The sequence below is a fragment of the Phascolarctos cinereus genome, unplaced genomic scaffold, assembly GCF_003287225.1.
Source record: "Phascolarctos cinereus isolate Bilbo 61053 unplaced genomic scaffold, phaCin_HiC Scaffold_3;HRSCAF=262, whole genome shotgun sequence".
NCBI classification, from domain to species: Eukaryota; Metazoa; Chordata; class Mammalia; order Diprotodontia; family Phascolarctidae; genus Phascolarctos; species Phascolarctos cinereus.
In genome coordinates this window covers 158,274,704-158,302,270 of record NW_027555736.1, presented here as the reverse complement: position 1 = coordinate 158,302,270, position 27,567 = coordinate 158,274,704, and the positions used below count along the sequence as shown (strand labels likewise).

The following is a 27,567-nucleotide window of genomic DNA, read 5'->3' as shown; positions in this document are numbered from 1 at the left end:
TTCTCTACTTCAGCCTTCCCAATGAGGTTAATTTCTTTATTCCTATGAAAGCTAGCCTAGGGCCACTAGCACAGTGAAGACAGGAACCCCAAGTCCCATTCAACAAACATTTATTAAATACCTACTATATGAAGGGCATTCTATTATACTTTGAGGAAATAAAGACCACACAGAAAGAAAAGGGACATGGGCAAAAGGATCTTATATGTTCAAAGCCCTAGCACCATCTCCCTGACATGTCAGCTTGGTAGAAACTCCCAACTCTACCTCATACTATGGATAATATACCTAATAATAATAATACTATGGATAGATACCTAATAATACGGAGGAGCCAACAACCCTATGACCTAGGTCTGGTTCAACAGACTGCCGAGTACACCCAGAAGATTTTAATAAAGAATGACCCTTAGTCCTTGGAAGGCAGCACAGAGGAACAAAGAAGAGAAGAGGAACTGAGAGGAGAAAGCTGCTTTCCAAGTCAGAGCCTACAGCAGAATTTTGTCTTAGTGAAGCCCCAGCATTAATTATAAGTTACATATCTCATAATGTTCAAAGTCAGAATCATCCTTGACTCCCCAGTTTCCCCATTTGTTGACAAGTCATGATATCTTACCTGTCTCCTCTCTATTTATGTCCACCATCCTATTGCAGGCCCTCATCAACTCTAACCTTGGCTATTGCAATAGCTTCCAAATTGATTTGCCTGTTTCAAGTCTTACCTTTCTCTAGTCTATCCCTTATACTGCTGCCAAAGTCATATTCCTAAAACACAAATCTGACAACATCCCTCCCCTGCTCAACAAACACTACTAACTTGTGTTACCTGGAAGATCAAATGCAAATTCCTCTGTCAGGAATTTAAAGCCTGGCTTTAATCGCCTGACTCCAATTTACACTTCCAGCCCTGTTATATATTACTTTTTCACATGCTCTACATCCAGCCAAAATGGCTTTGCTGATCCTCACATGTGACAACTCATCTCCTTTTCTAGCTTTGCATATGCCCCTGCCTGGAATCTATTCCTTCCTCAACTCTTCAACTCCCTAGCTTCCTTTGAAGCTCATCTTAAGGACAACCTTCTACTTTAAGTCTTCTGGATCTCTGCCCCACCCCCCAGATGCTAGCACCTCCCCCCACCAAAAATAATTACCTTGTATACACTTTGTACGTACTTATTTCTGCCCCTGTTGTGTTTTCTGGTAGGATGTAAGCTTAAAAACAGAAAATATTTCCTTTTTTGTCTTTGGATCCGCAGTGCCTGGTCCATGGTAGGCAGTTAGTAAATGCTTGCTGACTGAGGATATGACACTGTAAGAAGGGGAGGCAGACATTAAGGGACTTCCACCTAGAGTCTCAAGGACAATGCTCCCCAAATACCTCCCTGGGTACAGTCCTGAGATCGAAGAGAGGACCCCTTGCAGGACATCTAGGTACCTGAGTAGGAATCTCCTCTCTGATATTTAAAACTGGTCATCCAGTTTCCTTGGAAAGGCCTCCAGTAGTAAGGTACCCATTGCATGTCTCTAGTCCATTACACATTTGGGTCCTTCTAAATCATTAGGAAACTTTCTTTGTATACATTTGAAATCTGCCTTACTGCCTCTGTTGTGAACTCTTTTAAGATCCTTTTGACTCTTACATAATTTAATATGTTAGCTATCCTTCCTAACTTTTTTGTATCTTCTACACATTTGATAGGCATACCATCTCTGCCCAAAACAAAGAATGTGCCAGTAAAAAAAGAGATAAGGGTCTCCTGACTCTGAGCCCAGTGTGTGTTCCATTACAATATGTGGCCTCAAAGTCTAATACAATCTACGTATGAAATTATTTTTTGGTTTTTTTGTGTGTGGTCAAGATAAATTTAAGACAAAATGAATCTTTTCAAACATCAAGGGGCACCTAGTATATAGTGCTAAGTAAACATTTAAGAAATGCTGTAGAATTGAATTTGAAACAGTCCTCGAGGATTTGGTGAACCAGTCCATGCTCACTCTATTCATTTCCCTCATGGTTTTGTAGAAAGCCAGTCTAGTAGAATGGAAAGGGCACAGGACCTACAGAATATGACTGAGTTCAAGATTTGTTTACTAACTATACAAATTTGGGCAACTCATATTAAATAATGCTTTATAATTTACAAAGTGCTTATCTGACAATAGCCTTGTGAGGAAAGCAGCAAAAATACTATCACATGCATTTTATAAAGAAATTAAAGTTCAGGGAAGTTAACTGACTTACCCATGGTCACCCAGCTAGTGCCAAAACCTGTTTCTGAACCCAGGTCTCCTAATTCAAATTATAGCACTCTTTCCACTACACTATACTAATATCTTCAAGCCTCAGTTTCCTTATGTATAGAATTAGGATAGTAATACGTGTACCATCTACTTCATAGGAGTATTGTGAGAAAAGCCTTAAAGTGCTAAGAAAAAAATATAAGCTATTATCACTGTTATTGAGGAATCTCTTCTTCTTTCCAGACAGAATAAATATGCTAAGTCTTTCCTCATCCATACAGCCCCATCCATTGTTCAATTGGTCCTTCACACAGCAATCTTTTTTATTCATCACTAATGGATTCCTTATTACTCTTCATAATAACTGTAGCAAACCTCTTCTCTCCTCAAGAAACCAACTCAACCCTTCTCTGTAAATAACCTCACATCCTTTACTGAGATTGGAACTATACTAGGAATGCCATCATCACCTATTCTACATATTTCAAAATCTCTCTGACCACATCCATCCTTTCCTTCTTTGCTCCAATCTCAGAAGGTAAAGAGGCCCTCCTCCTCCTCCTCAGTACAGACTCCTTCCCATGGGTCCTTTATCCCATCTCTTTATGGCTCTTTTAGGAATCTACAACATCAATTATTCCCTCTCCTTTTCTTATCTCCAATTTTTTCCTGTCTACTGACTCCTTTACATCTTCTTACAAACGTGCTTAGTCTTCCCTAGCCTAGAAAAATACTTTCTCCTTGACCCTGCCAAATCCCTCAAACTCTCACACTCTTTCTTCTTCCACCTAGAAAAGAGTAATGTCATAAAAACGCGAAGAAGAGAGAATGTTCAGGAGGAGAGGCTGACAGCAGTGACAGATGTTTCAGAGAAGTCAGGAAGGATAAGGATTGAGAAAAAAAACCAACAAACAAACTTATATTTGGCAATTAAGGGAGACTCGGTAACCAGAGAAAGCAGTTTTAGTTGAGGAATGAGGTTGGATGAAGAGAATGAGAGAAAAGGAAGTGAAGGCACTGATTTCAAACAGCTTTTTCAAGTAATTTAGAGGAAGGAAGGAGGCATACAGAACAAGGGCTAGCAGGAACAGGCAATGGCCTGACGTTCTGGATCCATTCCTATGGCTTCAATTGTCACGTCTATGTTAAGGACTTCCCAATTCACATCTTGCCCAGATCTCTCTTGTCAGCTCCAATCACATATCTCCAGATGCCTTTTCATGGGCATCTCCCTGTTTGTTGCAACAGCACCTCAACTCAATATGTCCAAAATGGAATTCATCCCCTCCACCTCTAAACTTCCAGTATTGCTCTGGAAAGCACCACCATATTGTCTGTCTCAAAACCTCAAAGACATTTTATTCTTCCTTCCTTACTACCACCAATCAGTTACCAAGTTCTTCTAATTCTTCCTCCAAAATATCTTACAAATCTCGTACACATCTCTCTACTCACACAGCTACTGCCCTAGCTCAGGTTCTCATCATACCTCATCTGGATTATCACTCAAGTATCTACCCCCTCTCTAGTCCATATGTCACACAGCTTCCAAAATAATATTACTAATACAAAGAAATAACCATGTCATCCTTCCTCTCAAAAACCTTGGCTCTAAATGGAGCTGTGGCTCCAACTGCCTATTGGAAAAAATACAAGTTCCTTAGTCTAGATTTAAGACTTACCAAAATCTGGTTCCCACCTACCTTTCCAGTCTTATTTCACACACGGGACTTATTTTCACTTCATACACTCTACACTGCAACTAAACTGCAGTGCTAGCTATTCCTCAGACTCACTATATTATCTCCTGCCTGTGTGTATACATGCAGGCCACCTCTCACAGAGATGCAGACAGAGCACATTCCTTTATCATTACTGGTCTTCTCTCAAACCTCACCCTGCTTGACCTTTCTGAAGCATATATTACTGTTGACTAACCTTCTCTTGGATATTCTCTCCCTTCTGGGTTTTCACAACACTGTTCTCTCTCTCTCTTGCTTCTCCTTCTACCAATATGATTACTCCTCTTTCTCCTTTGCTGCAACATTATCCATATCCTCCTGTCTCCTAAGTGTGGATAGAACCCAAGTCTTTGTACTGGGGCTTCTCTCTTCCTTCCATGTACTCTCATTTGGCAATCTTATCAGTTTCCATGGGTTTAATTATCATCTTTATGCAAATGATGCCAAGATCTGTATCAATCAAGCCATAATCTCTCTCCCAGGTTCCAGTCTCATGTCATCAACGGTCTACTGGACACTTTGAGCTGTATATACTATAAGTATCTTCAACTCAATACGTCTAAAATAGAAATCATTATGTTTCCCCATCCAGCCTATTCCCCTTCTTAACTTCCCTATTTCTGTCAAGGGCAGAATCTTCCTTTGCCACTCAGATTCGTAACCTTAGGATCATCATCAACTCTCACTTCACCCTGCATTCAGTTACCAAATCTTAACTACTTCCATCCCAGTAATATCTCACATTTTCCCCTTCTCTTTGTTCACACAAATACCACCCTAGTTCAAAATCTCATCACCTTTCACCTAGATCATTGCATTCACCTCCTTAATTAGTTTCCATCCTTTCTCCTTTCCACTCCATCGTCCACACAGCTGCCAAAGTGCTGTTGTAAAGAATAGGTTGGAGCATGTCATTCCTCTGCTCAGGAAGCAACAGGGGTTCCATGTTGCCTCTCAGATCAAATACATACTTCCTGTGTCTGACATTTAAAGCTCTTCACATGCTGGCTCCAGCCTACCTTTCCACAAGCATTAGATATTATGCTTCTTCATTCACAGTCCAACCAAACTGGCCTGGCTTTTCCCCACGTGACACTGCATCTCCTGTGTCCATGAATTTACATGGGCTGTCTCCTATGCCTGGAATTCATTCCCTCCTCACCTCTGCCCCTTAGATTTCTTAGCCTCCCTCAAAGCTGAGCTGAACTACCCACCTCCTACGTGAAACTTTTTCAGATCCTTGACTGGCCCAATTACCTTGTATTTATTTTTTGTGTTTAAATATCTGCACTATCTCACTTGATAGAATGTATGCTCCTTGACAGCCAAGAACTATTTCATTTTTGTCTTTGTACAGCCAGTGCTGAACGCGTGCCTAATACGTAGTAGAGACAGGGACTGGACCCATCATTTCACTGGCAGAGAAAACTCCTGATGAGGAACTTCCTCTACTAATATACAGGTCAAGCACCTTCCCTGGAAAATAGTCTTAAGAAAGTTGCCTAGAGCACTTGCCCAGGTTCACATAGAGACAGGTCAGAGGCAGTCACATAAATAATATGTATCAGAGGCACGTGAACCTAACTAGGTCTAACTAGCTGAGATTAGCTCTCTATATCCCATGCTGCCTCTCACAGCACACAGCAGACAATAAATACTTGTTGACTGATTGACTGACATAGTCGTCCCTCTTCAAGGCCAAGCCCAGGTTGCAACCTCCGCCATGAAGCTTTCCCTGCTCATACCTGCTGAAGATAATCACTCTCCAGATCCTCCCAGATCATTTTGCCTGAAACTCTCCTTCACTGCTCTCCTATTCTACATTCTGGAGTGCTTCCTTGTGTACATGTCATAATTCTTCCTACCTGAAGACAAGCTACCTGAAGGTAAGGACTGTTTTTTCACCTTTGGATTCTCATCAGCTATCACAGTGCCTTGCACCTCAGAGTTGCTATAAATGCCCAGTTTTTACTATCCCTTTCTCAGTCCTCTTTAGCTCCATTACATTTTTCTTAGAGGTCACCAACCAGAACTAAACACATTAATCCAGGTATACCTGAAATATAGTTTTATATCAAGTCAGATGTACTGTTTTCTTTGCTTTCTCCAATATCTTCTCCTTATTATGCCTGGCATTTTGTGGACCTTTTTGGTCAGTATTAGGGGACCAGACTACAATGATACTCTTGATTTGGAGGTATAGGAAAAGAGTTAGATTATCCTGCCCTAAATGTAGTGCCATACTTACCTGGTCACCCATCTGGTATTCAATGCACATAGCAGTTGTCACCTAGAGACTGGCATGTTTTAATAAAACTAAAAGAGAAGTTTCTTTTCCAAGGAATACTCTGAACCCTTAATTAAAATTTAGGTACAATTAGAAGTCAAATTCACATACAAACTTGATAGACCTTTTTTAATTATGCATAATATGTATAAGTGACACAAGGTTAAAGCTGTTTCATTAAAGATACATTTTACTCTTTACGTAAGACTATAAATAGAAAAATATGTTGTAGGACAAAAATATGGCACTTTGATATCAAACCTAAACAAATGACTCCCCAAGAAAATGGACATCATTTATTTCAGTAGCTAAACTTGGCTCTTGTGTGGGCATATAACACTTTTGAAAGAATGGCATGAGATTTAAACTTTAGCTTTCCTTTAAGGTTAATGGAGTGGGCAGCTAATTATGCATGTAGTTCTTTAAAATTAAATATTCATGTATGACCACATATAACCTGCCTTGAGAGATGAATCAATCCCAGACATATATCAGCAGGTTACATACACAACATACAAGTGTAGCATGTGTATATATCTATTTTAAAATTTACAAATTATCTTACAGTACACATTCTGGTTTATACTAACATCATTTACTCTATCGTAGCACCTTCAGAAAGCACTACTTAGTAAACTTGAACTTGATCCAGTGATTTCAGGATCTATTCCTTGGAATTGCACATTATAACAATACAAAATACAGTATATGCACAAGCCTTTACCACTGTCCACTTCTGAAAGAAGTTCTCTCAGACATTTCAGGTGCAAATCAGAATAAAAATTTAGTATTTGTATATTACTTATAGCAGGGGGGAAAAGTACACCATATTTTAGAAAGCAAGAGGCAGGAGGCAAGCCCTATACTTTACTGCATTTAAAAATTCATCAGAAAGTTATTCTGTAAAAGTAATTATTTTTTCATAATTTCATTTTCTCAATTTTAACCAAACATTATATGATCTATGCAATACATTTTATTTTTAATCTAAAAATATATTAAATATTATCACAGACTAGCTGGCCACTAGATTTTCTAAGGAGTTTACATTTCTTTATTGAAATTTTTAATAAATATTCTCCTGAAAGAAATGATTTTGATTTTTGTAAACAAATAGCTATGAAAATGCCTAAAAAGAACCTGCAAACCACCTTAAATTTGGTATAAAGACACTTTGGCAAGGTATTGGAGTTACATGTCCAGATGCACAGTGCATGGTGACACTGGCAAAAAAGACTGCAAAATAAATACTTACTATCATTTTTATACTGAATTGGAAATAAAATGAGAATTTAAAAGCAGCAAAAAAAAAATATGCCTTCTACTAAAATAGTAAAATCAATACTAACTCCTTTGATTCTTCTAGTAAAGAAATAAGAAAGAATTTTGCAAACGTCAGCTACTTACTGCCCAGGGTTTAAATGGAAGATTACTTGGTTTACAGGCTTAAAATTAACTCATTTAAGGCATAACCACTTGGCAGCCAGACCAATGTTAGGAATTTAACTTAAATTTGAAAGAAATTGTTCAACATGTTTTCTTGTTTACAAATAATTTCAGTGCAAAGCACCAGCTATGATAAAACACAAAATTTGCTGGCCAAACATAACTGAGTCCACCAAAGTGAATTAGGCCCAAAAATACAATTATGCTGTATTCTCTATGGTGGAGACACAATGAAAAGTCAGAAGCACCAATTTTACTGCTCATATAACATTGAGACAATACCCAAAATATTAAAATAAATGGCTTTGGGATCTTGGTCCATTTAATCCACAGTCACACAGCCTAGCACATATTCCTACTAAGACATATGGAAGTCATATGTAAAGTGGACAGCAACCTGGGTTTCATTGTGGGTGGGAATCGGGGTAAAATTCCAAAAAATCTCTCCTTTGCTTCCCTTTCAGCAGAACTAGCTCAGACCCACTTACTGTTTGCTTAAGGTGAGGATAAGTAAATTACTTCCAGCTCCCATCACAGCAGAGCTAAGGTTACACAAATTACCCCATAACATCACTGAACAATACTGGAGAGGTCAAAGGTACAGCAAGTTTTGCCCTGCATTTCTATAATCATCTCCAGATCACTGTCCCCCTTACATTTGAAACTAACTGGACGTGTGTGTATGTATATGTGTGTGCCTTCTAATTTATCATTCAAGTGGCATAGATGGTATTTTATAATTTCATAATGGTACAATTGGAGATTCTGAAAAATCAGCTTCACAACTTCAGCTTACATACAGTAGAATACTTGGTTTTGGTTTTTGTTTTATAAATACAGTCTCAAGAATTCCCTAAATAATTTTTTTAGTTGCTTATATGGTACAATTGGAGATTCTGAAAAATCAGCTTTACAACTTCAGCTTACATACAGTAGAATACTTGGTTTTGGTTTTTGTTTTATAAATACAGTCTCAAGAATTCCCTAAATAATTTTTTTAGTTGCTTATAATGCCACCAGACAGGAGATACTCAGTGTCCCTACACCAAGTACCTGTAAGTAGCCATGAAAAAAAAAAATTTCAGAGCTGGAAGATCTCTGAGAGTTTCTTCTAGCTATAAATTCCACGACTGTATTATTGGATCTAACAGTAACACATGTAATTTTACAGACTGTTACTGCTGCAAAATGCTGGATCCCTGAATGAATGACTATCATGGAATAAGCATGATAAATACGTGTTTCAGTTAAATCCCAGGCTGAATTTTTTTTTTAATTACCCAGCAGCACTCAGTTAAATCAGTTAGGAAATACTATTTTCTGGTCTCGTAATTCCTGATGGAGATCCATTCAGCTGCAACTGTACCACATAGAAACTATTTTTTAAAATTATATAAAAATACACAGGTTACTTGACTCAGTTCACTTTACTTTTTAGCAGCCACATCCACCTTTTTCTTTGTGTTCATTTAAATGCTCAGTGGAGCTGTGGCCATTGGACCGAACAACTCCTTCAGGGATCCAGGACTTGTCCACGCACCGTTCCATTCTTTTCATTATCAGGTCCAGGAGCATTTCAATTGCCTTGCTTATGTTGGTGCCATTGGCAGCACTGGTTTCAAAGTAGGGGATTCTGGAAGACAGAGCACACTTGGGTTAATGCCCTGTGGGTCTCAGACTATCTCCATTTCCTATTTTACTGCTCAATTTTGCATATACATAGAAGTATAGGTATAACAACAACTGCAATAATAGCTAACATTTGCATAGTGCTTACTATGTGCCAGGCACTATGCTAAGTGCTTTTCAATTATTAGCTCATTTGATCCTCACAATAACCCTGCAAGGTAGGTGATATTATTATCCCCATCTAACAGTTTAGCTAGTAAGTGTTTGAGGCTGAATTTGAACTATGGTCTTCCCGACTCCAAGACCCAGCAGCATTCTATTCACTGTGCCACCTAGCTACCTATAATTTTTACCCAGATGATTTCTGTCAAAGAAGCAAAAGAGGCAATAAAATAAAGGAAAATAAATTTCATTATTTCAGAAACTTAGGTAATCCACTCTGCACACATGAAAAGAGATATAAAACTTGTTGAAGTTCTGAAAGGCATGCAAAAAAAAAATTTCTTTCCCCAACCCCATTTTTTAGGGGCAGGGGAAGGGAGTAATGTTATAACAAATTATAAAAATATAAATATGGACATTACTTAATCTGTTGGTAGCCTTTAAAGATCTAAAGTTATTTTGTTAGTTTAGAAATCTTCCAGGCAGCTAGGTGGCAGAGTGGATAGAGCATCGTCCCTGAAGTTAGGAGAACCTGAGTTCAAATCTGGCCTCAGATCAAACACTTAACACTTACTAGCTGTGTGACCCTGGGTAAGTCACTTAACCCCAATTGCCTAAAAAAAAAAAAAAAGAAAAGAAAAGAAATCTTCCCATCATACAGGTCAAGCCCCATGAGGGCAAAAGCCAGGCTTCAATGGAACATGAGCTACCCACTGCACCAACAATGGGACTGTGTTCACGACTCCTAAAACAAATTTCTTTCAGCTAGTTACAGCTCTGCTCCTAATTCCAAATCCCATGTTCTTCCTACTATGCCAAACATCAGTATGGTATATTCAAATAATACATTATTCAAATAAATCAAATAATTATTACAAATTTATTTTAAGCATCTTTAGTTTCTGTTATAAATGTATCTGCCAACTATTGAACTTCAAGGAATTTAACATCTTTTTATTATAATCAATATGGAGATTTATTGACTACTATTATTGACTATTCTCTTTGTGAGAAGTGGGGCAAAATCTTAAGAACATAGGAAATTTTATTATTATGGAATCACAGAGCTTAGAACTGAAGTGATCCCAAGAGATTCATCCCAGTGCCTTTAGCTTGGTATGGCAACTGAGGTCCAAGGTCACACTGCTAGTAAGAAGCAGAACAGAAAGGATAACCCAAGTTGCCTGCTTCCTTATTGCCTTTTGTGAAATGAAGAAAGTCGTTCTATTTTCTCAACTGGTGTCTTCTACCCATGTAAAAGTAATACAGAAAAGATTCCTTTTCAGAGAATTAATAGGTAAGGAAAAGTGGTGGAGGGGGAGAGAAAGTCAGGGGGAAGAAATCTCATCAGATATAACTTTGTCCATGTATAAAGTTTATTTAATTATTCTCATTTTCTGAGCTATCAGCAACAATTTCTGATTCTTTTTTAAGTTTCATTTTTATCCTCTTAATGGGCTTCTGAAAGGAGAAATTTTACCCAACCATTCTCTCTTCATTTGATGCATTCCCATGCATACAGCAAAATCTTTCACATGTAGTAGAATATGAAGGGGTCAGAAGCAGAAAAGAAGGGAGGGGAGGAAAGGCTGAATGGCCTAACATAGCCCACGTTGGAGGTTTTGTGAGGGGCAAGGTGGAGGTGTAAGCAGAAAAATCAGCTCTGTATTGAGAAATGCAAGCAATGTTTGTAAAGAAGAGCATCAAAATAAGACTTTTAAAATGTCATCCAATATTTTTCAAAAGAAAAACACTGAGCAGAGTTTCAGACTACATTCCTGTTGCAGTTGAAAATGTACAATGTTTAGTAATATTTGGAAGTGACTTTCCATAACAAATTCTAAGTGCATTGTTAGTTTTGTAACCTAGTCAAATGCAGTAAATTTGCTATTAGTACTTATGAGATAGGAGTTCAAAGTAACGAAGTTGTTCTGTGGCTTATGCAAGGTATCTCAAAAGACTTAATATAGCTTTAAGCTATTAAAATTTAAATGTTTTATCATAATCACACTTCATACATTCCTGCTTTAGAATCTTGGATTCAAGAATTTTCACAGTCAACAAAAGTGAATAACAAAATTCTTCCCATTTCTTAATATATTATTTCATGTTATTTTCTTCTGTATTTATAAGTTGAAATACTTTTATCCCGGTGTTCCCTCCTCAAAAAAAAAAAAAGAAAGAAAAACAGTTTATTGTTACATGAGCCATTTGGTAAAGAATGTCTGACCAAAAAAAAATGCATGATTTGATGTAGATTCAGTGGCTACTGAAGAAATTGGCTTTGGCATCTCCCTTCCTTTGGGTAAGTATGTATCTGCAGGGAGGATAATGGCAGCTATTGTGCAAACATCTGTTGCAATGAAATAGATGAAGTGGAAGAGAAACTTCCCAAATAGCTTAACAAAATCCTCCAAACGAAGTCAACATTGACACTTGGTGACTTCAGTGGGAAAGTGAGCATTCAAGAGAGGATAATGAAAAAATACTGCAAATACATTCTGAGACTGTCATGTCATGAAGATTTTCTTCCAAAAGAGACTCAGAAGTCAGTGGCAAGCTCTAAATAACATCTTTTGTTTTGTTACGGTTTTTAGTTTTGTTGGGTTCTTTTGTTGGGGTTAAGTGACTTGCCCAGGGTTACACAGCCAGTAAGCGTCAAGTGTTTGGTCTGAGACCACATTTGAACTCAGGTTCTCCTGACTTCAAGGCCGGTGCTCTATCCACTGTGCCACCTAGCTGGCCCACTAAATAACATTTTAAAAATAAATTAAACTGATCTTGGGCAATAGGAAATAAACTGGTTATCAACATAGGAATCTTTTCTCAGTAAATGTATACGCCAGACCATAGAATACAAAGGTCAAAGTCAGTACTAAACTAGTCAAACCAAATACTAATAACAAAAAATGGAAAATAAAAACTAAGGAAATGATACCAGCACTGATTACCAATTTCAAAGCATGAGACTAGTTATGAAAGGAATTTAATAGAAAAATACAGTAGATTGTGAGAGAAGAGCCAGAAATGGCTTTAACTAATAAAAACTGGATGGAGAGAAAGGTCTGGCAGTCAATATCAGCATAAAATATAAATTCATTTGCAAAATGTTGGCTCATTTGTTAAATGTTAAAGGGGGGATAAGATTATGAGAAGTATCACCTCATAAAACTGCAAAAAGAAAAGAAAACTCAACCAAGCCAAATCATTCCAAGAACATTTATATGTGAAACTGATAAAAGAACAAAAGATAAAAAAAGAACACCTGACAACACTTCTGTGATGACCTATTTGCATCATCTACAAGAGAAGCACTAAACACTTCAGTCTATCTGCAGTCAGATGAGGAAGTGTAAATGGCACTAAAGAAAATGAAGCTAGGAAAAACAGCTGGACCAAACAAGAATACCCAGAAGAAATCTATGTTGAGGAGACACATTGAAAGCATTGAGGGGTTCAGTTTCAAGACACTGCAAAAACAGGAAAGATAGTGAACAATCTGATAGCATCAAAGAAGGTGATGAAGAGAACAGTAATAACCCATGTGTGTGCTTTCTTACATCTAAAAATTTTTTTATGAAAATGATCTATAGATGCATCAAGGGTCAAAATCATGAAAAGAGAAGGCAACAGGCAGGGTCTCATGAATAATTTTATACAGCAGATCATATCTGCACAGTCACACAATTGACTAAGAATATAAAATCCAGTAATTTATAGGTTTTTTAAATTAAAAAATAACATTTTATTCAGGTGATCAAAATACAGCCTTAAAGATTTTACTTCAGTCTAAGGTCTGTCGTGTATATATTGAGATCAGAGAAAATTCCTTGATGAGTATAACTAGGGAGAAATTTCTTCAACCATTCATTGGCTATAGCTCTATATGCAAAGCAGAAAGAGATATGCATTCACCAAATGTGCTTACCTCTAACATAGACAATGCCCTATATAGTGTTCAAATAGAAGAGAGATTTCCTTTAGATGGCGAACTCCTCCAGAAGTTACTGCTTGCACATGATGTTATGATTGCATCAAGTCCCCCCAAAACTGTAAGATTTTCTCATGATCTCTCCAAAGAGATTAGCCTAATATCTCACACAAGAAAAACTAAATGGATGAAGAATCCCTATTGTCCAAGTCATGTTATGTAAGTAGGAGGAAATTCCTTGGATTAGTCCTTCAGTACATCTATCTTAGAAGATGAACAGTGACCCAGGATTGAAGAGGCAGGACAGAGAAGGCTGGATTAAATCTGAGGGATCAAATGGCACTTCCAATGATCCCAAGCACCAGCTCAAAACAAAAAACCATCTTTTTAATACCAGTGTTCTTCCAGGGATGCTATATGGTGACAAATCATGAAAAACTACAGTCTCCAATCAAGATCACAAGTGATCCAAAGATGCATGGTAGGCACAAGTAGCTTACAACACGTTAACAATGTTAACTTATATCAAAGAAGTGTCATAAATGTATCATCCAAGATATGTATGAACAGAAAGGGAGATGAGTCAGTTAAGGATAACACTAAGGCTACACAGATACCCACAGAATGGATTCTTTTTAAATGTTTAGCTATTTATCCATTTTCTCCCATCTTTCTTTCATATTGTATTATCATGCAGTAATATTTTACTCTTCCCTGTATTCTATAGGATTTTCCATAATTCATATGTTCTGTAGACTGGATATTTTGTTTCAATGAACCTGTGTAAAAGAAAAACTAGCTGTCTTTGAACCTGCATGTTTGTCCATCATTTAGTACATAACATGAGAGTGATTCATTGACTCATTCTTTCATAGGTCTATTACCTGTTTAAATTCTAGCTCAAAGAAAGAGACCTGCTCAGAGAATTTCTGCTGGGGGAAATAATGCAATGAGCTTAATAATAATAATTTTTAAAGTCAGAAACTAGTGATGCTTTAGACTGGAGAAGACTTAGGGAGTGCCTGACATTCATATTCCAAGTATCAGACTTGTCCTGCTTGGTCCTGGAGAGTAAAAGTAGGAACAGCAGGTGGATGTTGCAAAGAGGCAAACTACTGTAGTGATCTACAAAAACACTACAAGCTCTTAGCACATATTTTTTCTGATCTTTCTGTCTATAAGTGAAACCACTGAGAGTTCACACACAAATGCATGCATACACATACACACACACACACACACACACACACACACACACGGTTCCTTGCAATATTTGATTATTTGATCATGGTCATTAGGCAGTTCTTCATGGAAGTGTTTCTTTTTTTTAAATTTATTTATTTTTAGTTTTCAACATTCACTTCTATAAGATTTTGAGTTCCAAATTTCCTCCCCATTTCATGGCAGTGTTTCAAAAGAGAACTTCTGACTTTAGAACACTAGGAAGAAAGTCTTGAATTTTCTTCATCCTGAGTTTCCTACTTCATTTATACCAAAGAGGGAATTGATTATGTCTTCAGATACTTTTTGTAAAGAAGGCTATATTTGCTGTATTTTGAAATTTCTATTTCATCTGACAGTGTTCAAAAGCAGAATCAAAAATTCCTCCTTCCTAGTTTTTACAGAAACAAATGGATCCTACTGACAGAATAGAGTAGATGGAAATATGTCCACCAACCTCTCCATCAGAGGTTCTTAACCTGGGGTATGAGGATCCCAAGGAGTCCCTGGATAGATTGCAGGGGTCCATGAACTTTGATGGGAAAATAATTACATCTTTATTCCTACTAACCTCCATATGAAATTTAACATTTCCTTTAGTTATCTGAAAACATTATTCTGAAAAAGGATCCATAGGTTTCAACAGCTTGCCAAAGATGGCCATGACACACGAAGAGGTTAAGAAATCCTGTTCTAGATAACAGTACCCTTTCTCCCATCCACCCTAGACTTAATCTTGTATTTGCCATTAAGAGTTCTGTTACTTGTCCTCAAGTACACAGGGTATTCCAAAAACCTTAGTGCAGTTTTAAGCTTAAAACTGCACTAAGATTTTTGGAATGCCCTATATAAAAACTTGAGTGAACACTGATACTATGCATATGCAGTCTTCCTACTGCATAATTCCTAGAATCACTTTGAGGACATAAGGGCATTTTATTTCAAACATTTTATTCTATAAGTAAAATTATTCTGTAAGTGAAAAATGTTTAGAAAACACATAAATTATTTCAGAGACAAACTCCAGGCTTTTTTTCTTCTTGAATGTCTCATTACTGTTTGGCTTAGCTTAAGAACTGAAGCCTTCAATCAATTACACACTTTGTATTTATATAGAATTAGTTGTATCCAAGGACATACTGGAGTTTTGTATTATTCACTTTCCTCCACAAGATGGTGCTAATGTAGTACTGCTTTTTGGTTAACTACTTGTCTGAAAATGTTTTATCTTTCGAGAAAAGGTATACCGATGCCTACTTTCAGAATGTTAAAAAAAAATAGCACAAGTTTCTGAAAGAAAGGAGCATGACTTAGAAAAGATAACAATGATAAAAACTTTACTTTCCTTGTTGCCAATCATTTATTTATGACATTTCCCTAGAGCATCACCTCTACTGACTCTTCTAAATCTCTAGATCCAATCCCATCTTCTCTTTCTGCATCACCCCCAACCTCAGCAATCAACGCCAACTATTTTGATGCTATCGTAGCCATCCTCAATGTTACCCAAAATATACTTCTTTACAGCAATCCTCTCAAGCAGGCTCAAAGGACCCAAAAGGATGTTTGAGGAGCCTGCTTCCAGGATGGGCCCTCATTAACCAGTCCCCCATTAGTCTCCTAAGACCAACTCCTCAGCCTCTAGCCTAGATTTGATTCCTTCCAAATTCCTGAGGATCCTCTCTGTCATGCTTACCTCCATCTTCCTGTACTGTCCACCCAATATCTCCCTCTCCCCTGGATACTTCCGTCTCTCTCTTCAAACACACACAGCTCTTCCCTCCTCTGTCTCGTCTTGGGAAGTAAAAAAATTGCTTGACCCAACTATCTTAATGGAATCATAGACTTTTGACCTTGGAAGGACCTTGTAGATCATATAGTCTTATTCTGCTCCTTCCTTTCACTGCCTCTATTTTCTTACCATCCATTTCTTTCTTAACCCTTTGTAATTTGGCTTCCATCTTCACCAGTCTACTTAAATCATTCAAACTACAACTAATGGCTTCATAATTATAAAATCTAATGGCCTTTTCTTATATCTCATTCCCCTTAATCTAAATCTTTATCTTCTCATGCCTGTATTACTACAGTCGACTCCAAACTGGTCTTCTGGTCTCCAGCTCTCATCCTTCCTACCTATACTGAACACTGCCCTGAAACTAATCTTCCTTTGAAAAAAAACAAAAAAACAAAATGCCACTGATTTCGCATTACTCCCTACTCAAAAACCCTCAATGACTCTCCACTAACTACAGAACAAAGTCCACATTCCATAAGGAAATATTCATGAGGTGATCTGGCATGGTGGATTGAGAGCTAACCTCAAAGTCAGTGGAAAAAAAAAAGTTCAAGTCCTGCCTCTGACATCTACTGTCTATGTGACCGTGGGCAAGTCACTTAATCTATTAGTGCCTCCAGGCAATTCTAGTTACAGGGCAGGTGCCAATCTGTATTAGCAGGGGGAATTCTCTATACCAATAAAATCACAGAACTGGTGAAAAAAAGAAAATCATAGTCCTATACAGACTAAACATATGCTGCTTGGCCAACCTTATCTCCTACAGCTTCTTGGCACACTTTCCCCAAGTAGTTTCTGCTGTTTCCATGAATAAATTGAGAAGAGAATAAAGTAATGACAGAGTAAAATTCCCATCTTAGCCCTTTAACTTCAGGCTAAAATATTTAAGAACTTTATTTTCCCCTTAGCAAGGTATTCATTCTCTCTCTCTCTCTCTCTCTCTCTCTCTCTCTCTCTCTCTCTCTCTCTCTCTCTCTCTCTCTCACACACACACACACACACACACACACACACACACACACCCTCTTGCCTGTGCACTGCCACACCCAGGTGGAGCTTTCCATTCAACTAAATGAGGGAAATTTGAGAGCTTCATCAGGAAAAAGTAAACTTCCTTTTTGGTAGATCCTTTCACAAACAGTAACAGGTGACTCCTCTAAAAAAATCTAGTCCATAAACCCCTGGCCATTCAGTAAGACAGACCAGAATCTCAGAAAATATTTTGCTGGCCTGTCCACCACATCAACACATCCTAAGCCAAAAAGGATTCTTCCTAACCAGTGCCTTTCTCCAACATCTCATCCCTTCTATTCATCTTGCATAGTCAGTCTAGTTTAGTCAGTCATTCAACTAGCATTTAAGTATTTATTATCATCAACTAGTATTTAAGTATTTATTGTATGACAGACACTATGTCAAGCACTAGAGACGCAAAGAAGGGCAAAAAATGGTTCCTGTGCTCCAAGAGCTCACATTCTAATGAGGGAGACAACATGCATATAACTGTGGACAAATGGGAGGTAATTTCAGAGAGAAGACACTCTGGAACAGGGGAGAGTGACCTGCAGCCTCGAGGCCACATGTAGCCTTCTAGGCCCTCACATGCAGCCCTTTGGCCGAATCCAAACTTCACAGAACAAAAACCTTTAATAAAAGGATTTGTTCTGTAAAACTTGGTCAGTCAAAAGGCCACACTTGAGGACCTAGAAGGCCACATGCGGTCTCAAGGCAGCAGGTTCCCCACCCCTGCTCTGGACTTAAAGTTCAGAGACTAAAGCCAAGACCATGTTTGGGAGGCTTGATTGCAACTCCTCGGCCCTTGGGCTTCCAATTTTCACTTGTTTTACTAAAAGATGGGATTCCTTTGATCCAAAGGAACAGAAAGGAAAGTACCTTAGTTCCAGAATACTTACCTGTTTATGCCTTAGGGGGAAGGGAAAGGCAATTACAGCCCCATTTTGGACATTGAGCAGTCTAAAAATAGGGAACAGAAGTCCCTGAAGGTAAGGATTACTTAGTCTCAGCTCTACCCTGGCCTAATATTCTCCTCTCTGCAGGGATCCATCAGCCTAAGAAAATAAAATGGAGCAGACAGCACATGAGCCTACTTCCTTCTTCTATGAAATCCACTTCAATAGGATCTTAAAACATGTAGTCTGGTGTCTCCAAAGGTCAACATTATAATAGATTTTTTTTTAGGCAACTGGGGTTAAGTGACCTGCCCAGGGTCACACAGCTAATAAGTGTCAAGTGTTTGGTCTGAGGCCACATTTGAACTCAGGTCCTCCTGACTTCAGGGCCAGTGCTCTATCCACTGCACCAGCTAGCTGCCCCTATAACAGATTTTTACTGAGCCTCCAAATTCATATGATAGTAGTCACCTTTTAAAACCCCAACAGTTGCCTTTTCACTTTGTCACAAAAAAACTCACCCATATTTTTCAGCAAGTTCCCTGGCTTCCTCTTCTTTTACTACTCTCTGGTCTTCCAGGTCACTTTTATTACCGCAGAGCACCACATCTGGGCTTTCACAATATGCATGCATTTGGAGTTGGCCTGTCAATACAATAAACACAAGAAGCGGTTAGAGATGCACAGCAATGCAAACAGCTTAACGTTTAAAACAGTTCATTAAATTGTAAAATTCTGGGTGGAGACTAGGAACAAAATAATTTTACCTAAGTACATGCTATATAGCTTACAAATATTGCACAAAGAAGGGTTTAAAAATTTTCAAACTTCCTCTTCTCAACACACAAAGGAATTTATGCTCATTCGTACTTTTATTAGACAAGTGATTTAAAAAACAATAGGTGTTGATTAGAGCAATTTCTACTGCTACTATTCACTTCCAAAATTAATTTTTTTTTATATTCATTCGCATTTTACTACAGAAATCAAATGAAAAATGACTTTCCATCTAATCCATTTCTGTTTGAATTTTTTTTCCACTGAATTTTCCTGTTTCCCACTATATTTCTTTCCCACTGGGGTAAGTCTAGGACAAACAACAGGATTTCATTGGGAGGGAGAGAATTAGCAGTCACGGCAATGAAATAAATCATGGGGTCAACTAGAATGCTCAGGAATTCTAGAAGGCTAAAATAACTGTAATTCTTATCCCTTGGGTTTGTAAGGTTTCTTTCTCATTGTTATGCTGCCCTACATGTAGACACAAGAGAAAACGTAACTAAACCACATAATAATAATGTCAGCTAGCCATGCATCACAATCTCCCAAGGAACAAAGATTTTTTTTTAATTACCAGCCCTACAATGTCAATCTTATGACACAGACACTTTCCTAATCCTTTATTGCCAGATTCTCTTTCAAACCAAAATGCTCTCTTCCCTCCTCTCTTCTCTTCTGTTATCTTATTTTTCTTCTCTTTTTCTCTGTCTTTGTATTCTTTTATTGTATTGTTCCACCTCTTTTTAAATTCCCTTCCCCCCTTTGTGTCATTCCACTGTTCGCTATTCTCTAGTTTCACTAATATATCACTTTGAACATAGAATACATAAAGGTTCTGTGCTTTTATCAGTGTGGGAGTTTGTGGGAACTCCCTCTACCAAAGCAGATCGCAGACCATCCATGACTTAGTCAAGTTCCAGGTAATTTCTTGAAAATATAGATACATACAGTTAGTAACTGTCCGAGGCAGGATTTGAAACCAGGTCGTCCTGTCACCAAGTCCAGCACCCCTATCACCTATACCAAGCTGCCTTTGTATATCAGCATGAAATGTTATTATAAAACCATCTTCAATCACTAAGTACTCTGGGTGTATATTTTGTCCCTCCCACTAGATTGTCAGGGCTTTCTAGGCAAGGACCTCATCTAATCCATCCTTGGGTGTGCCAGGAGTTCAAATCCTTACTGACTGATAAAGTGCTGGAAGTCCTCTTATGTCTCCCACCTAAGAAATGGTGCAGTTGGTGTGTTTACCTGTCTGATTCTATTCTTTTGGAATTTAATGTTTAATAACGTCATGTGCCATACAGATTCTTGCAACATACTTCTGAAGAACTTATTATCATTTTTAAGAACTGTGATAACAAACGTTCTATGCTTGAGTTCCACTAAAGAAAGCGACAGGATTTAAATCAGCTTAAATGAGATTTATATACACTGACATCAGAAAATTTTATAGGATTTTTGAAAATTACTATATATATACATGTAGTACACGGATATACAATATATCTGTGGTGGGACAGAGGTGAGAATTACTTTCAAATACTCCCTGAAGCACCCAGAAATAGAACCCATTCTATTAGTTTGGACTCTGAAAACCCAAGAGAACACAAGAGAACTGGTTCAGATTTGCTATCATGAATTTAATGTCACAAATGCCCCCATCCTAACTATCATCTATTGATTCCAAAAGAAACCAGAATTATTTGCAAAGGGCTATAAGGCAAATAGAGAAACTATGCACCCACACCCCCATCCCATCCCACTCCAACACCAGGAACAGTACATCTCCAAACAATCAGTAACGGGTAAATACTGGATGAATAAATCACCTCTAAATGATCTCCATGATCTCTTTCGCTTTATGTCCCACACTTAAGAATTATCTCCATTTTTAAGTGGAAACTGAGGTCTGGAGAGGGTTAGTGACTTGCCCAGAATCATAAGTGTCACACTTAGAAGTCAACCCACATCTTCTGACTCTAATATTCCTACTGCATCTGTTGTTGTTCAGTCCTTCTCAGTCTTGTCTAACTCTTCATGACCCCATTTGAGATTTTTTTGGCAAAGATACTGAAGTGATTTGCTGTTTCCTTTTCTAGCTCATTTTACAGACGAGGAACTGAGGCAAACTCGGTTAGGTGATTTGTCCAGGGTCACACAGCTAAAGTGAAGCTGGATTTGAACTCATGAAGAGGGGGTCTTCCTGATTCCAAGTCCAGTGCTCTATCCACTTTGCCACCCAGCTGTCCAATATGCCACCCGGCTGTCCAATACTATACCACAAAATCATGTGAAGCAAATATTTGTAATGTTTTTTTCTCAGAACACGGGAGAGATTTTTTTGTTTCAGAACTCTAATTTCATTGGTGTGGAGAAATCCCAGTAAGGAAGCTCCCTCTACCAATGCAAATCATTCATTGTTCTGCAATTTATAATCTTAGAGAGTTGACTGGGCTTCTGAGAAGTTAGGAGGCTAAATCAGTGTGCCTGAGGTCACACATCCAATACATGTCAAAGGCAGCACTTGAACTCATGTCCTCCTGACTCTGAGGTCAACTCTCTATTATATGCTATGTTACCGATCAGAAGCAGGAATTGGAAAATAGGAGAAAAAAGAAAATGTTTTGTTTTGTTTTAATACCAACATATTCTACAGCCTTCAGTAACTATTTAAAATACAATAAGAATAACAGAAAAAATACACCTAGCTTTCAAATAGCCATGATAACAAAAAAAAATAGGAAGAGCAGAAAGATAAAATCTGCCAGGTGCCCCTAAAGCTCATTTTAATCCATATCATCAAGTACTTTCCTCCAGAAAACCATCTATCACAGCTAATGAATAACTAAATTCACAAGTGTTTCACCTCTATTCTGCATGAGCAATTTAATTAGCCATCATTGCCAAGAAACCTAAACAAAAGAAGATATGGCATCTTCACTGGATAATTTTTTTAAATGAGTTGTAGTCTTATTTTCTATCATGGTCTAATGGTCAGTCCTATCTGAAAACTGCAACATAGATTACATGATTTCTTAAAGTCTTTCTAGCCTTATGTGTCCATAATTTTTCTAAATAAGGCAGGAAAGGATAATTAATTATTGAGAAATTCAAAGTCAGATGGGGAAAAATAAATACTTTAATAAGTTACAAGATGGATTAATTATTGAGCTAACATAGATAAGCACTTTCCTCTAAGTCACATATAAAAAAAGAGTGTAAAGAGAGATAAAAAAAAAACTACTTACTTAACCAGTTTCGGACATTGAGAAAACTTTGCTCATTGGTCAGATCAAAAAGGAGAAGAAAACCCATCGCGTCTCTGAAGAATGCAGTTGTCAGGCTACGAAACCTAGGAACACAAAAGCAAGACTACAAGTTAGTAGTTCCTTCATAGGAAACCAAACACTTATTTTAAATTATGGTTCCTTGTGAGTTGCAATGTTTCCATAAAGGTCATTTGCCTGTAAACCTGTAAACGTAAGACTCAGATGATCATGCACAAAAGTATTACACCAATGTTGCATTCATTTATTATCTACTTTCATATAAACCTGTTTAGCTATTTATCTCCACACAAAAACTAGGCAACCCAGTCAGTCCACTTAACAGAGATAACAAAAGCTAATTCCTGACCCCATAACTTACCTAATAGTTTATGATGAGGCCATGAATAATTAGGCAATGAATACTGATATGTGTACTTGTCTTTTTAATGTTTTATTTTATTACTACAATTATTACTATACCACAAAATCATGCAGAGCAAATATTTTTAATGGGTTTTTTTTTCTCAGAATATGGAAGGGATTTGTTTGTTTGCTAGTTTGTTTCAGAACTCTAATTTCATTGGTGTGGAGAAGTCCCAGTGAGGAAGCTCCCTCTACCAATGCAAATCAATCATTGTTCTGCAATTTATAATCTTAGAGAGTTGACTGGGTTCTGAGAAGTTAAGAGGCTAAATGACTGTGCCTGCACACATCCAATATATATACCACTATAATGTTAGTAATTTTATTTACTTAATATTTTATTACATGTAAAAACAATTTTTAACATTTATTTTTAAGAATCTTTGAGTTCCAAATCTTCTCCCTTCTTCCTTCCCCTTCCACCTTTATTGAGAAGACAAGCAGTTTTATATAGATTATACATGTGAAGTCATGCAAAACATATTTCCATGCTAATCATGTTGTGAAACAAACACTTGTGTATATTTTTTAATTTTTTTTTTACTGGACCTTTGACTTCATCAGTATAAGAAGCTCCTGGTAAGAAACTTCCTGTACCAACACACGCTAATTGTCTGAGGCTAAGTGACTCACCCAGGATCTCACAGCCAATATGTGTCACAGGCAAGTGACAAGCTTTCCTGACTCTAAAGCAAGCTTTCTGTCCTCCACACCACATTTCCTCTAAATGTATCTGTGTGTATATATTATAGGCATGCATACACATATACTGGAGGACAGAAAGCTGGACTTAGAAAGACCTAAACTCAAATCCTGCCGTAGATAATTACTAGCTTTTTGACTCTAGGCTAGCCACTTGCCCACTCAGCCTCAGTTTCATCTATAAAATCAGGATGATAATAATAGCACCTTCCTCCCAGAGGGTTTATGAGGATCAAATGAGATAACATGTAAAATACTTTGCAAACTTTTAAAGTACTATTTACAAATGCTAGGTATTATTATAGTTGTTGTGAAAACTTTGGGGTAACATTACAACAAAATACTAACACATATCTGTGTACAGATGTGTATGGGTTTTAAGTTTTATAAAGCTCCTTACATATTTTAATCTCATCAGAGTCTCACAACAGCTTTGTGAGATAGGTATTGCAGGTATCATCCCAATTTTACAGATGAGAAGACTGAGGTTCAGAGCAGGAGAAAAAGAGGTTAAGGAATTTGTTTGTGGTCACATAGCTAACAAGTATTGAAGCAGAATTCTAAGCCAGGTCTCTCCTGATTACAGCATTCTTTCCACTATTGCTCACTGCCATAGTGTGTCCTCTGGCCTCTAAATTCAAGCTTTTCCCAAAGGCTATTGTTACAGAGTTTAGAGAGCAGTAATGACTCAGTCACTAACCTCATCTATTCCCTTCTCCTGTTTTCTTCTCTCTCCCAAGACTTGGAGCAACATGCAACTCTCTGCTTCATCCCCTTTCCTGCCCTGCCCATCTCAACCACCAGGCTTCAAGGAACACATGTAAAATGAATTTGAGTCATCCAACCAGGTGTGGTAGGTTTTCTTCAAATATTGATTTCAAATAACTGTCATTCCAACAGTAAAAACAGCTGTTTCTCAGATCCAATAAAATTCTAGGTAAGTAGGCTCAGAGAGATAACAGAAACTCTGAAATGAAAGCAATACCATGCCAAGTCTACGTGCACTATTCCTGTTGGGTCTCTAGATTCTGATAGTGAGAACTCTGATCCACCTAAAGTTTCTAAGCAGTTGAGTTTTAATGATGCAGCCACATTTATTCAAACATACACACACACACATACGCGCGTGCGCGCACGTCCCATTAGTAAAAAGAAATAAAGGAAACGGTATTAGGGAAACACATTAACATAAAATGCCCGTAAAATAAATAATCAAATCTGCAAAGATTATTTTTCCCTTTAGACTTATGGAAAACAAAACCATCGTTCTCATGTCAGTCTGATAAATTTCCTGTTCATTTGGCAGCATATTTCTTGCCCAGATGCATGTCAGGTAACTGGCCAGTTCTCTTCTGATCTTGTGATTGTACATATATCACTGCTTGCTTTGTGTTCCTCCCATGACTAGTACATGACTCCCGGCCTCACCTCTCTTGCCCTGCTGTGTCCCATAACTGCAAGTGGATTCTCTGGCCTCTGCCAACTGCTCCGTCTGGCCTGTTGGCCCTGTATACCTACAAGAGGTAAATTTCACAAAGTAAAACAGGGAAACAAAACACCTCTTTAGCGAACAGCAAACAATTACCAGGAACAAGAACAAAATCTTAAGGCTATCCAGTTCCCACTGAGAATCTGAACAATTAAGAACTCCAACTAAAAGGAGACTACCTTTGAATCAGTGAGGTTAGCATTTCATACCAAATAAGGAGACCAGCTAAGAGTTCTCAACTGGACTCATTATTTGAAATTAAGAGGAAAATCCATAAAGAACTAAAGGGAAAAAATTCCCCAGAAGCTGGGGGTGGAAGAATTCTAAATTCAGAAAGAGAAGTTACTTTGTACAGGGTTTTAAAGTTATTGAATTGGGGAGAGAGAGCATGATATATTGGATGTGGAGTTAAAGAACCTGGCTCTAATATTTAGTATGGGTGAGACTACAAGCTAAACACTTAACCTCCTTTAGGCCTCATCACTGCTCCTAAATAAAAGGGTTAGACTAGATGACACTTAAGATGCATCCCTAGCCTTAAATCTTAGAATACCTGAGGACACATCTGAGGACCCCCACTGAAAGGTCAGCTTTCTAACTAGCCTGAGCAGAGTGATTAGAGCTGACTTATGAGCCTACACAACCCCTCTAAAATCTTATCCCTCAGATGGGGCACAGGGAAGGGAGATATTCTTCCTCTTTACTCTGTGGAGCAATGCATGGTGGGGGAGGGGGGAAACAGTAGGGGGAGGGTGCAACCTAGCAGATACTTGGAAGCCTGCTACCTTATCAGAAACTTCCTGTTTATGGAAATCCCCTTAAAAATGATGAACCTGCTGACTCAGGTGGAAGGAAGCGGGTAAGTTCTCAACTTCAGAAAAGAGAGGGCTTTCCCCACCCTATTCCCTTTATATCCAAATTTCAAAAATAAATGTCATTGAACTGGGAGTTTGGAGTTGATTTTTGTTTCCCCCACCCTTGTGGGTTTTGGGGAGGTGGCTTTGGAGTTTGTTTTCTTTTTTACAAAAAAAAATTGAGGAAAATGATAGGATTTGAATTATTTTTAATGTTTTTTTTTTAAAAACATTCTTAGTCACTCTAGGGATAAAAAAGGAATCAAAGAGCAAGCTATTATGGTTTCTCATTTTAATAAAGGATCTGAGAACCTCTTTGAAAGGCATCTCGACAGTGGCTGGAACTAAAGGTGCCTTGCACCACCAGCACACAACCCATACTGTTGTTTTTGATACAAATATCACAGGGGACTGGTCAATGGGACCCCCATCCTTATAGTATGAGAACCCTTTGAGGACGGGGCTCTCACTGAACAATTCCAAAAAACACTACTTTATTAATGAATATCATCACTGTTAATGGTAGTATCAACATCATCATGCTTTGTTCTGGTGATGATGTCTTATAAATGACAGCCAACAGTACATAAATGTGAATGAATGCATCTTTAGCAAAGTCAGATCCATAATTTCAGATACAGTGGCCAAAAAATATTGATAATAAAAGCAAATGATTCAGAGAATGTTGGCATTGGCATGTACCTTAAGGAACATCTAGTCCAACCACTTCACCTCATTTTACATTTGAAGAAAATGAGTTTCTGAGAAAGTGGTTTGCTGAGGGTCACATCATAAATTAGTGGTGGCTTCTTAGTTTCTTGACTCTTATTCCCATGCTTCTTCACTTAGCCATTATTAGCTTTTGTCTATTTGACTATATTCATGGATTTTAAAAAATCTCTTTGGTGATATTTTTATAGTCTTGCTCAGGTCAAATGAGATTAATTTGTTACTTTTACTTTTTTACTTTTAGGTGCCAACCTCTGCCCTTCTTCCCATGTCTACGAAGTCAACAAAAAAATACAAGCAAATCCTAAATGTTTACTTGGAGATTGTGTTTTTAAATACCAAAGACAAGGATTGAGAACTTACCACTCTCTTTTCCCTGAAGTCAATGCCCACTGTGGTGATAAATTTGGAGTTAAATTTGCCATCTGTGTACTGGTAAAGTAAGCTGGTCTTCCCAACTCCAGAGTCACCCAAGGCTAAAAACTTGATGAGATAATCGTAGTCCCCATCAGACATAATGAAAAACTCAGTAGTTTACCTTCAAAATACAAAATACAAGAAGAAAGTTAGCATTCTAAGTATATCAAAAGACAGCCTAACAGTGGTTCAACACTGTTTACTGACAACCAACAATGTGCTCAGCATTGCACTAAAGGCTCCAAAGGAATATAAAAGAAACAATCCTCTGCCTTTGCAATTTACCTAATCCAGGACATAAACACATAAACCCACACACACACACTCACATACAGATATACATATATATGTGTGTATACATATACATACATATATGAAATATATAAATTACTGTGCAAGAGAAGGAAGGTTTTTTTTAATTTAATAAGTATTCTATGAATTGGTCAGAATAAAATAAATATAAAATAAAAATAAATAAAATGAAAAATAAAAAACATATAAAATAATCATAAAATCTTATGTTCTTAT

General features: G+C 37.6%; 1 protein-coding gene and 1 long non-coding RNA gene across 3 annotated transcripts in view; one reads left to right on the top strand and one right to left on the bottom strand.

Annotated features, from left to right (window-relative positions):
* Positions 1–26,989, top strand: part of LOC110204967 (uncharacterized) — a 29,418-nt gene extending 2,429 nt beyond the window's left edge. Inside the window, exons 2-4 of one of the 2 annotated variants that reach the window (XR_002323478.2) lie at positions 5,684–5,872; positions 24,291–24,398; positions 26,867–26,989. This is a non-coding gene — a long non-coding RNA (uncharacterized LOC110204967). Of the gene's footprint in view, positions 1–5,683; positions 5,873–24,290; positions 24,404–26,866 lie in introns of both variants that reach the window. The other variant, XR_002323477.2, reaches the window with a different exon arrangement.
* On the bottom strand, positions 6,389–27,138 carry RAB27A (RAB27A, member RAS oncogene family). The gene is made up of 5 exons (XM_020981214.2): positions 26,986–27,138; positions 24,979–25,064; positions 22,405–22,508; positions 18,892–19,015; positions 6,389–9,352 (listed from the first exon to the last, which is right to left on the bottom strand). Exons 1-5 carry the CDS (start codon positions 27,136–27,138, stop codon positions 9,154–9,156), a joined length of 666 nt encoding a protein of 221 aa, XP_020836873.1. The 3' UTR covers positions 6,389–9,153.
* Between the last annotated feature and the right edge of the window lie 429 nt (positions 27,139–27,567).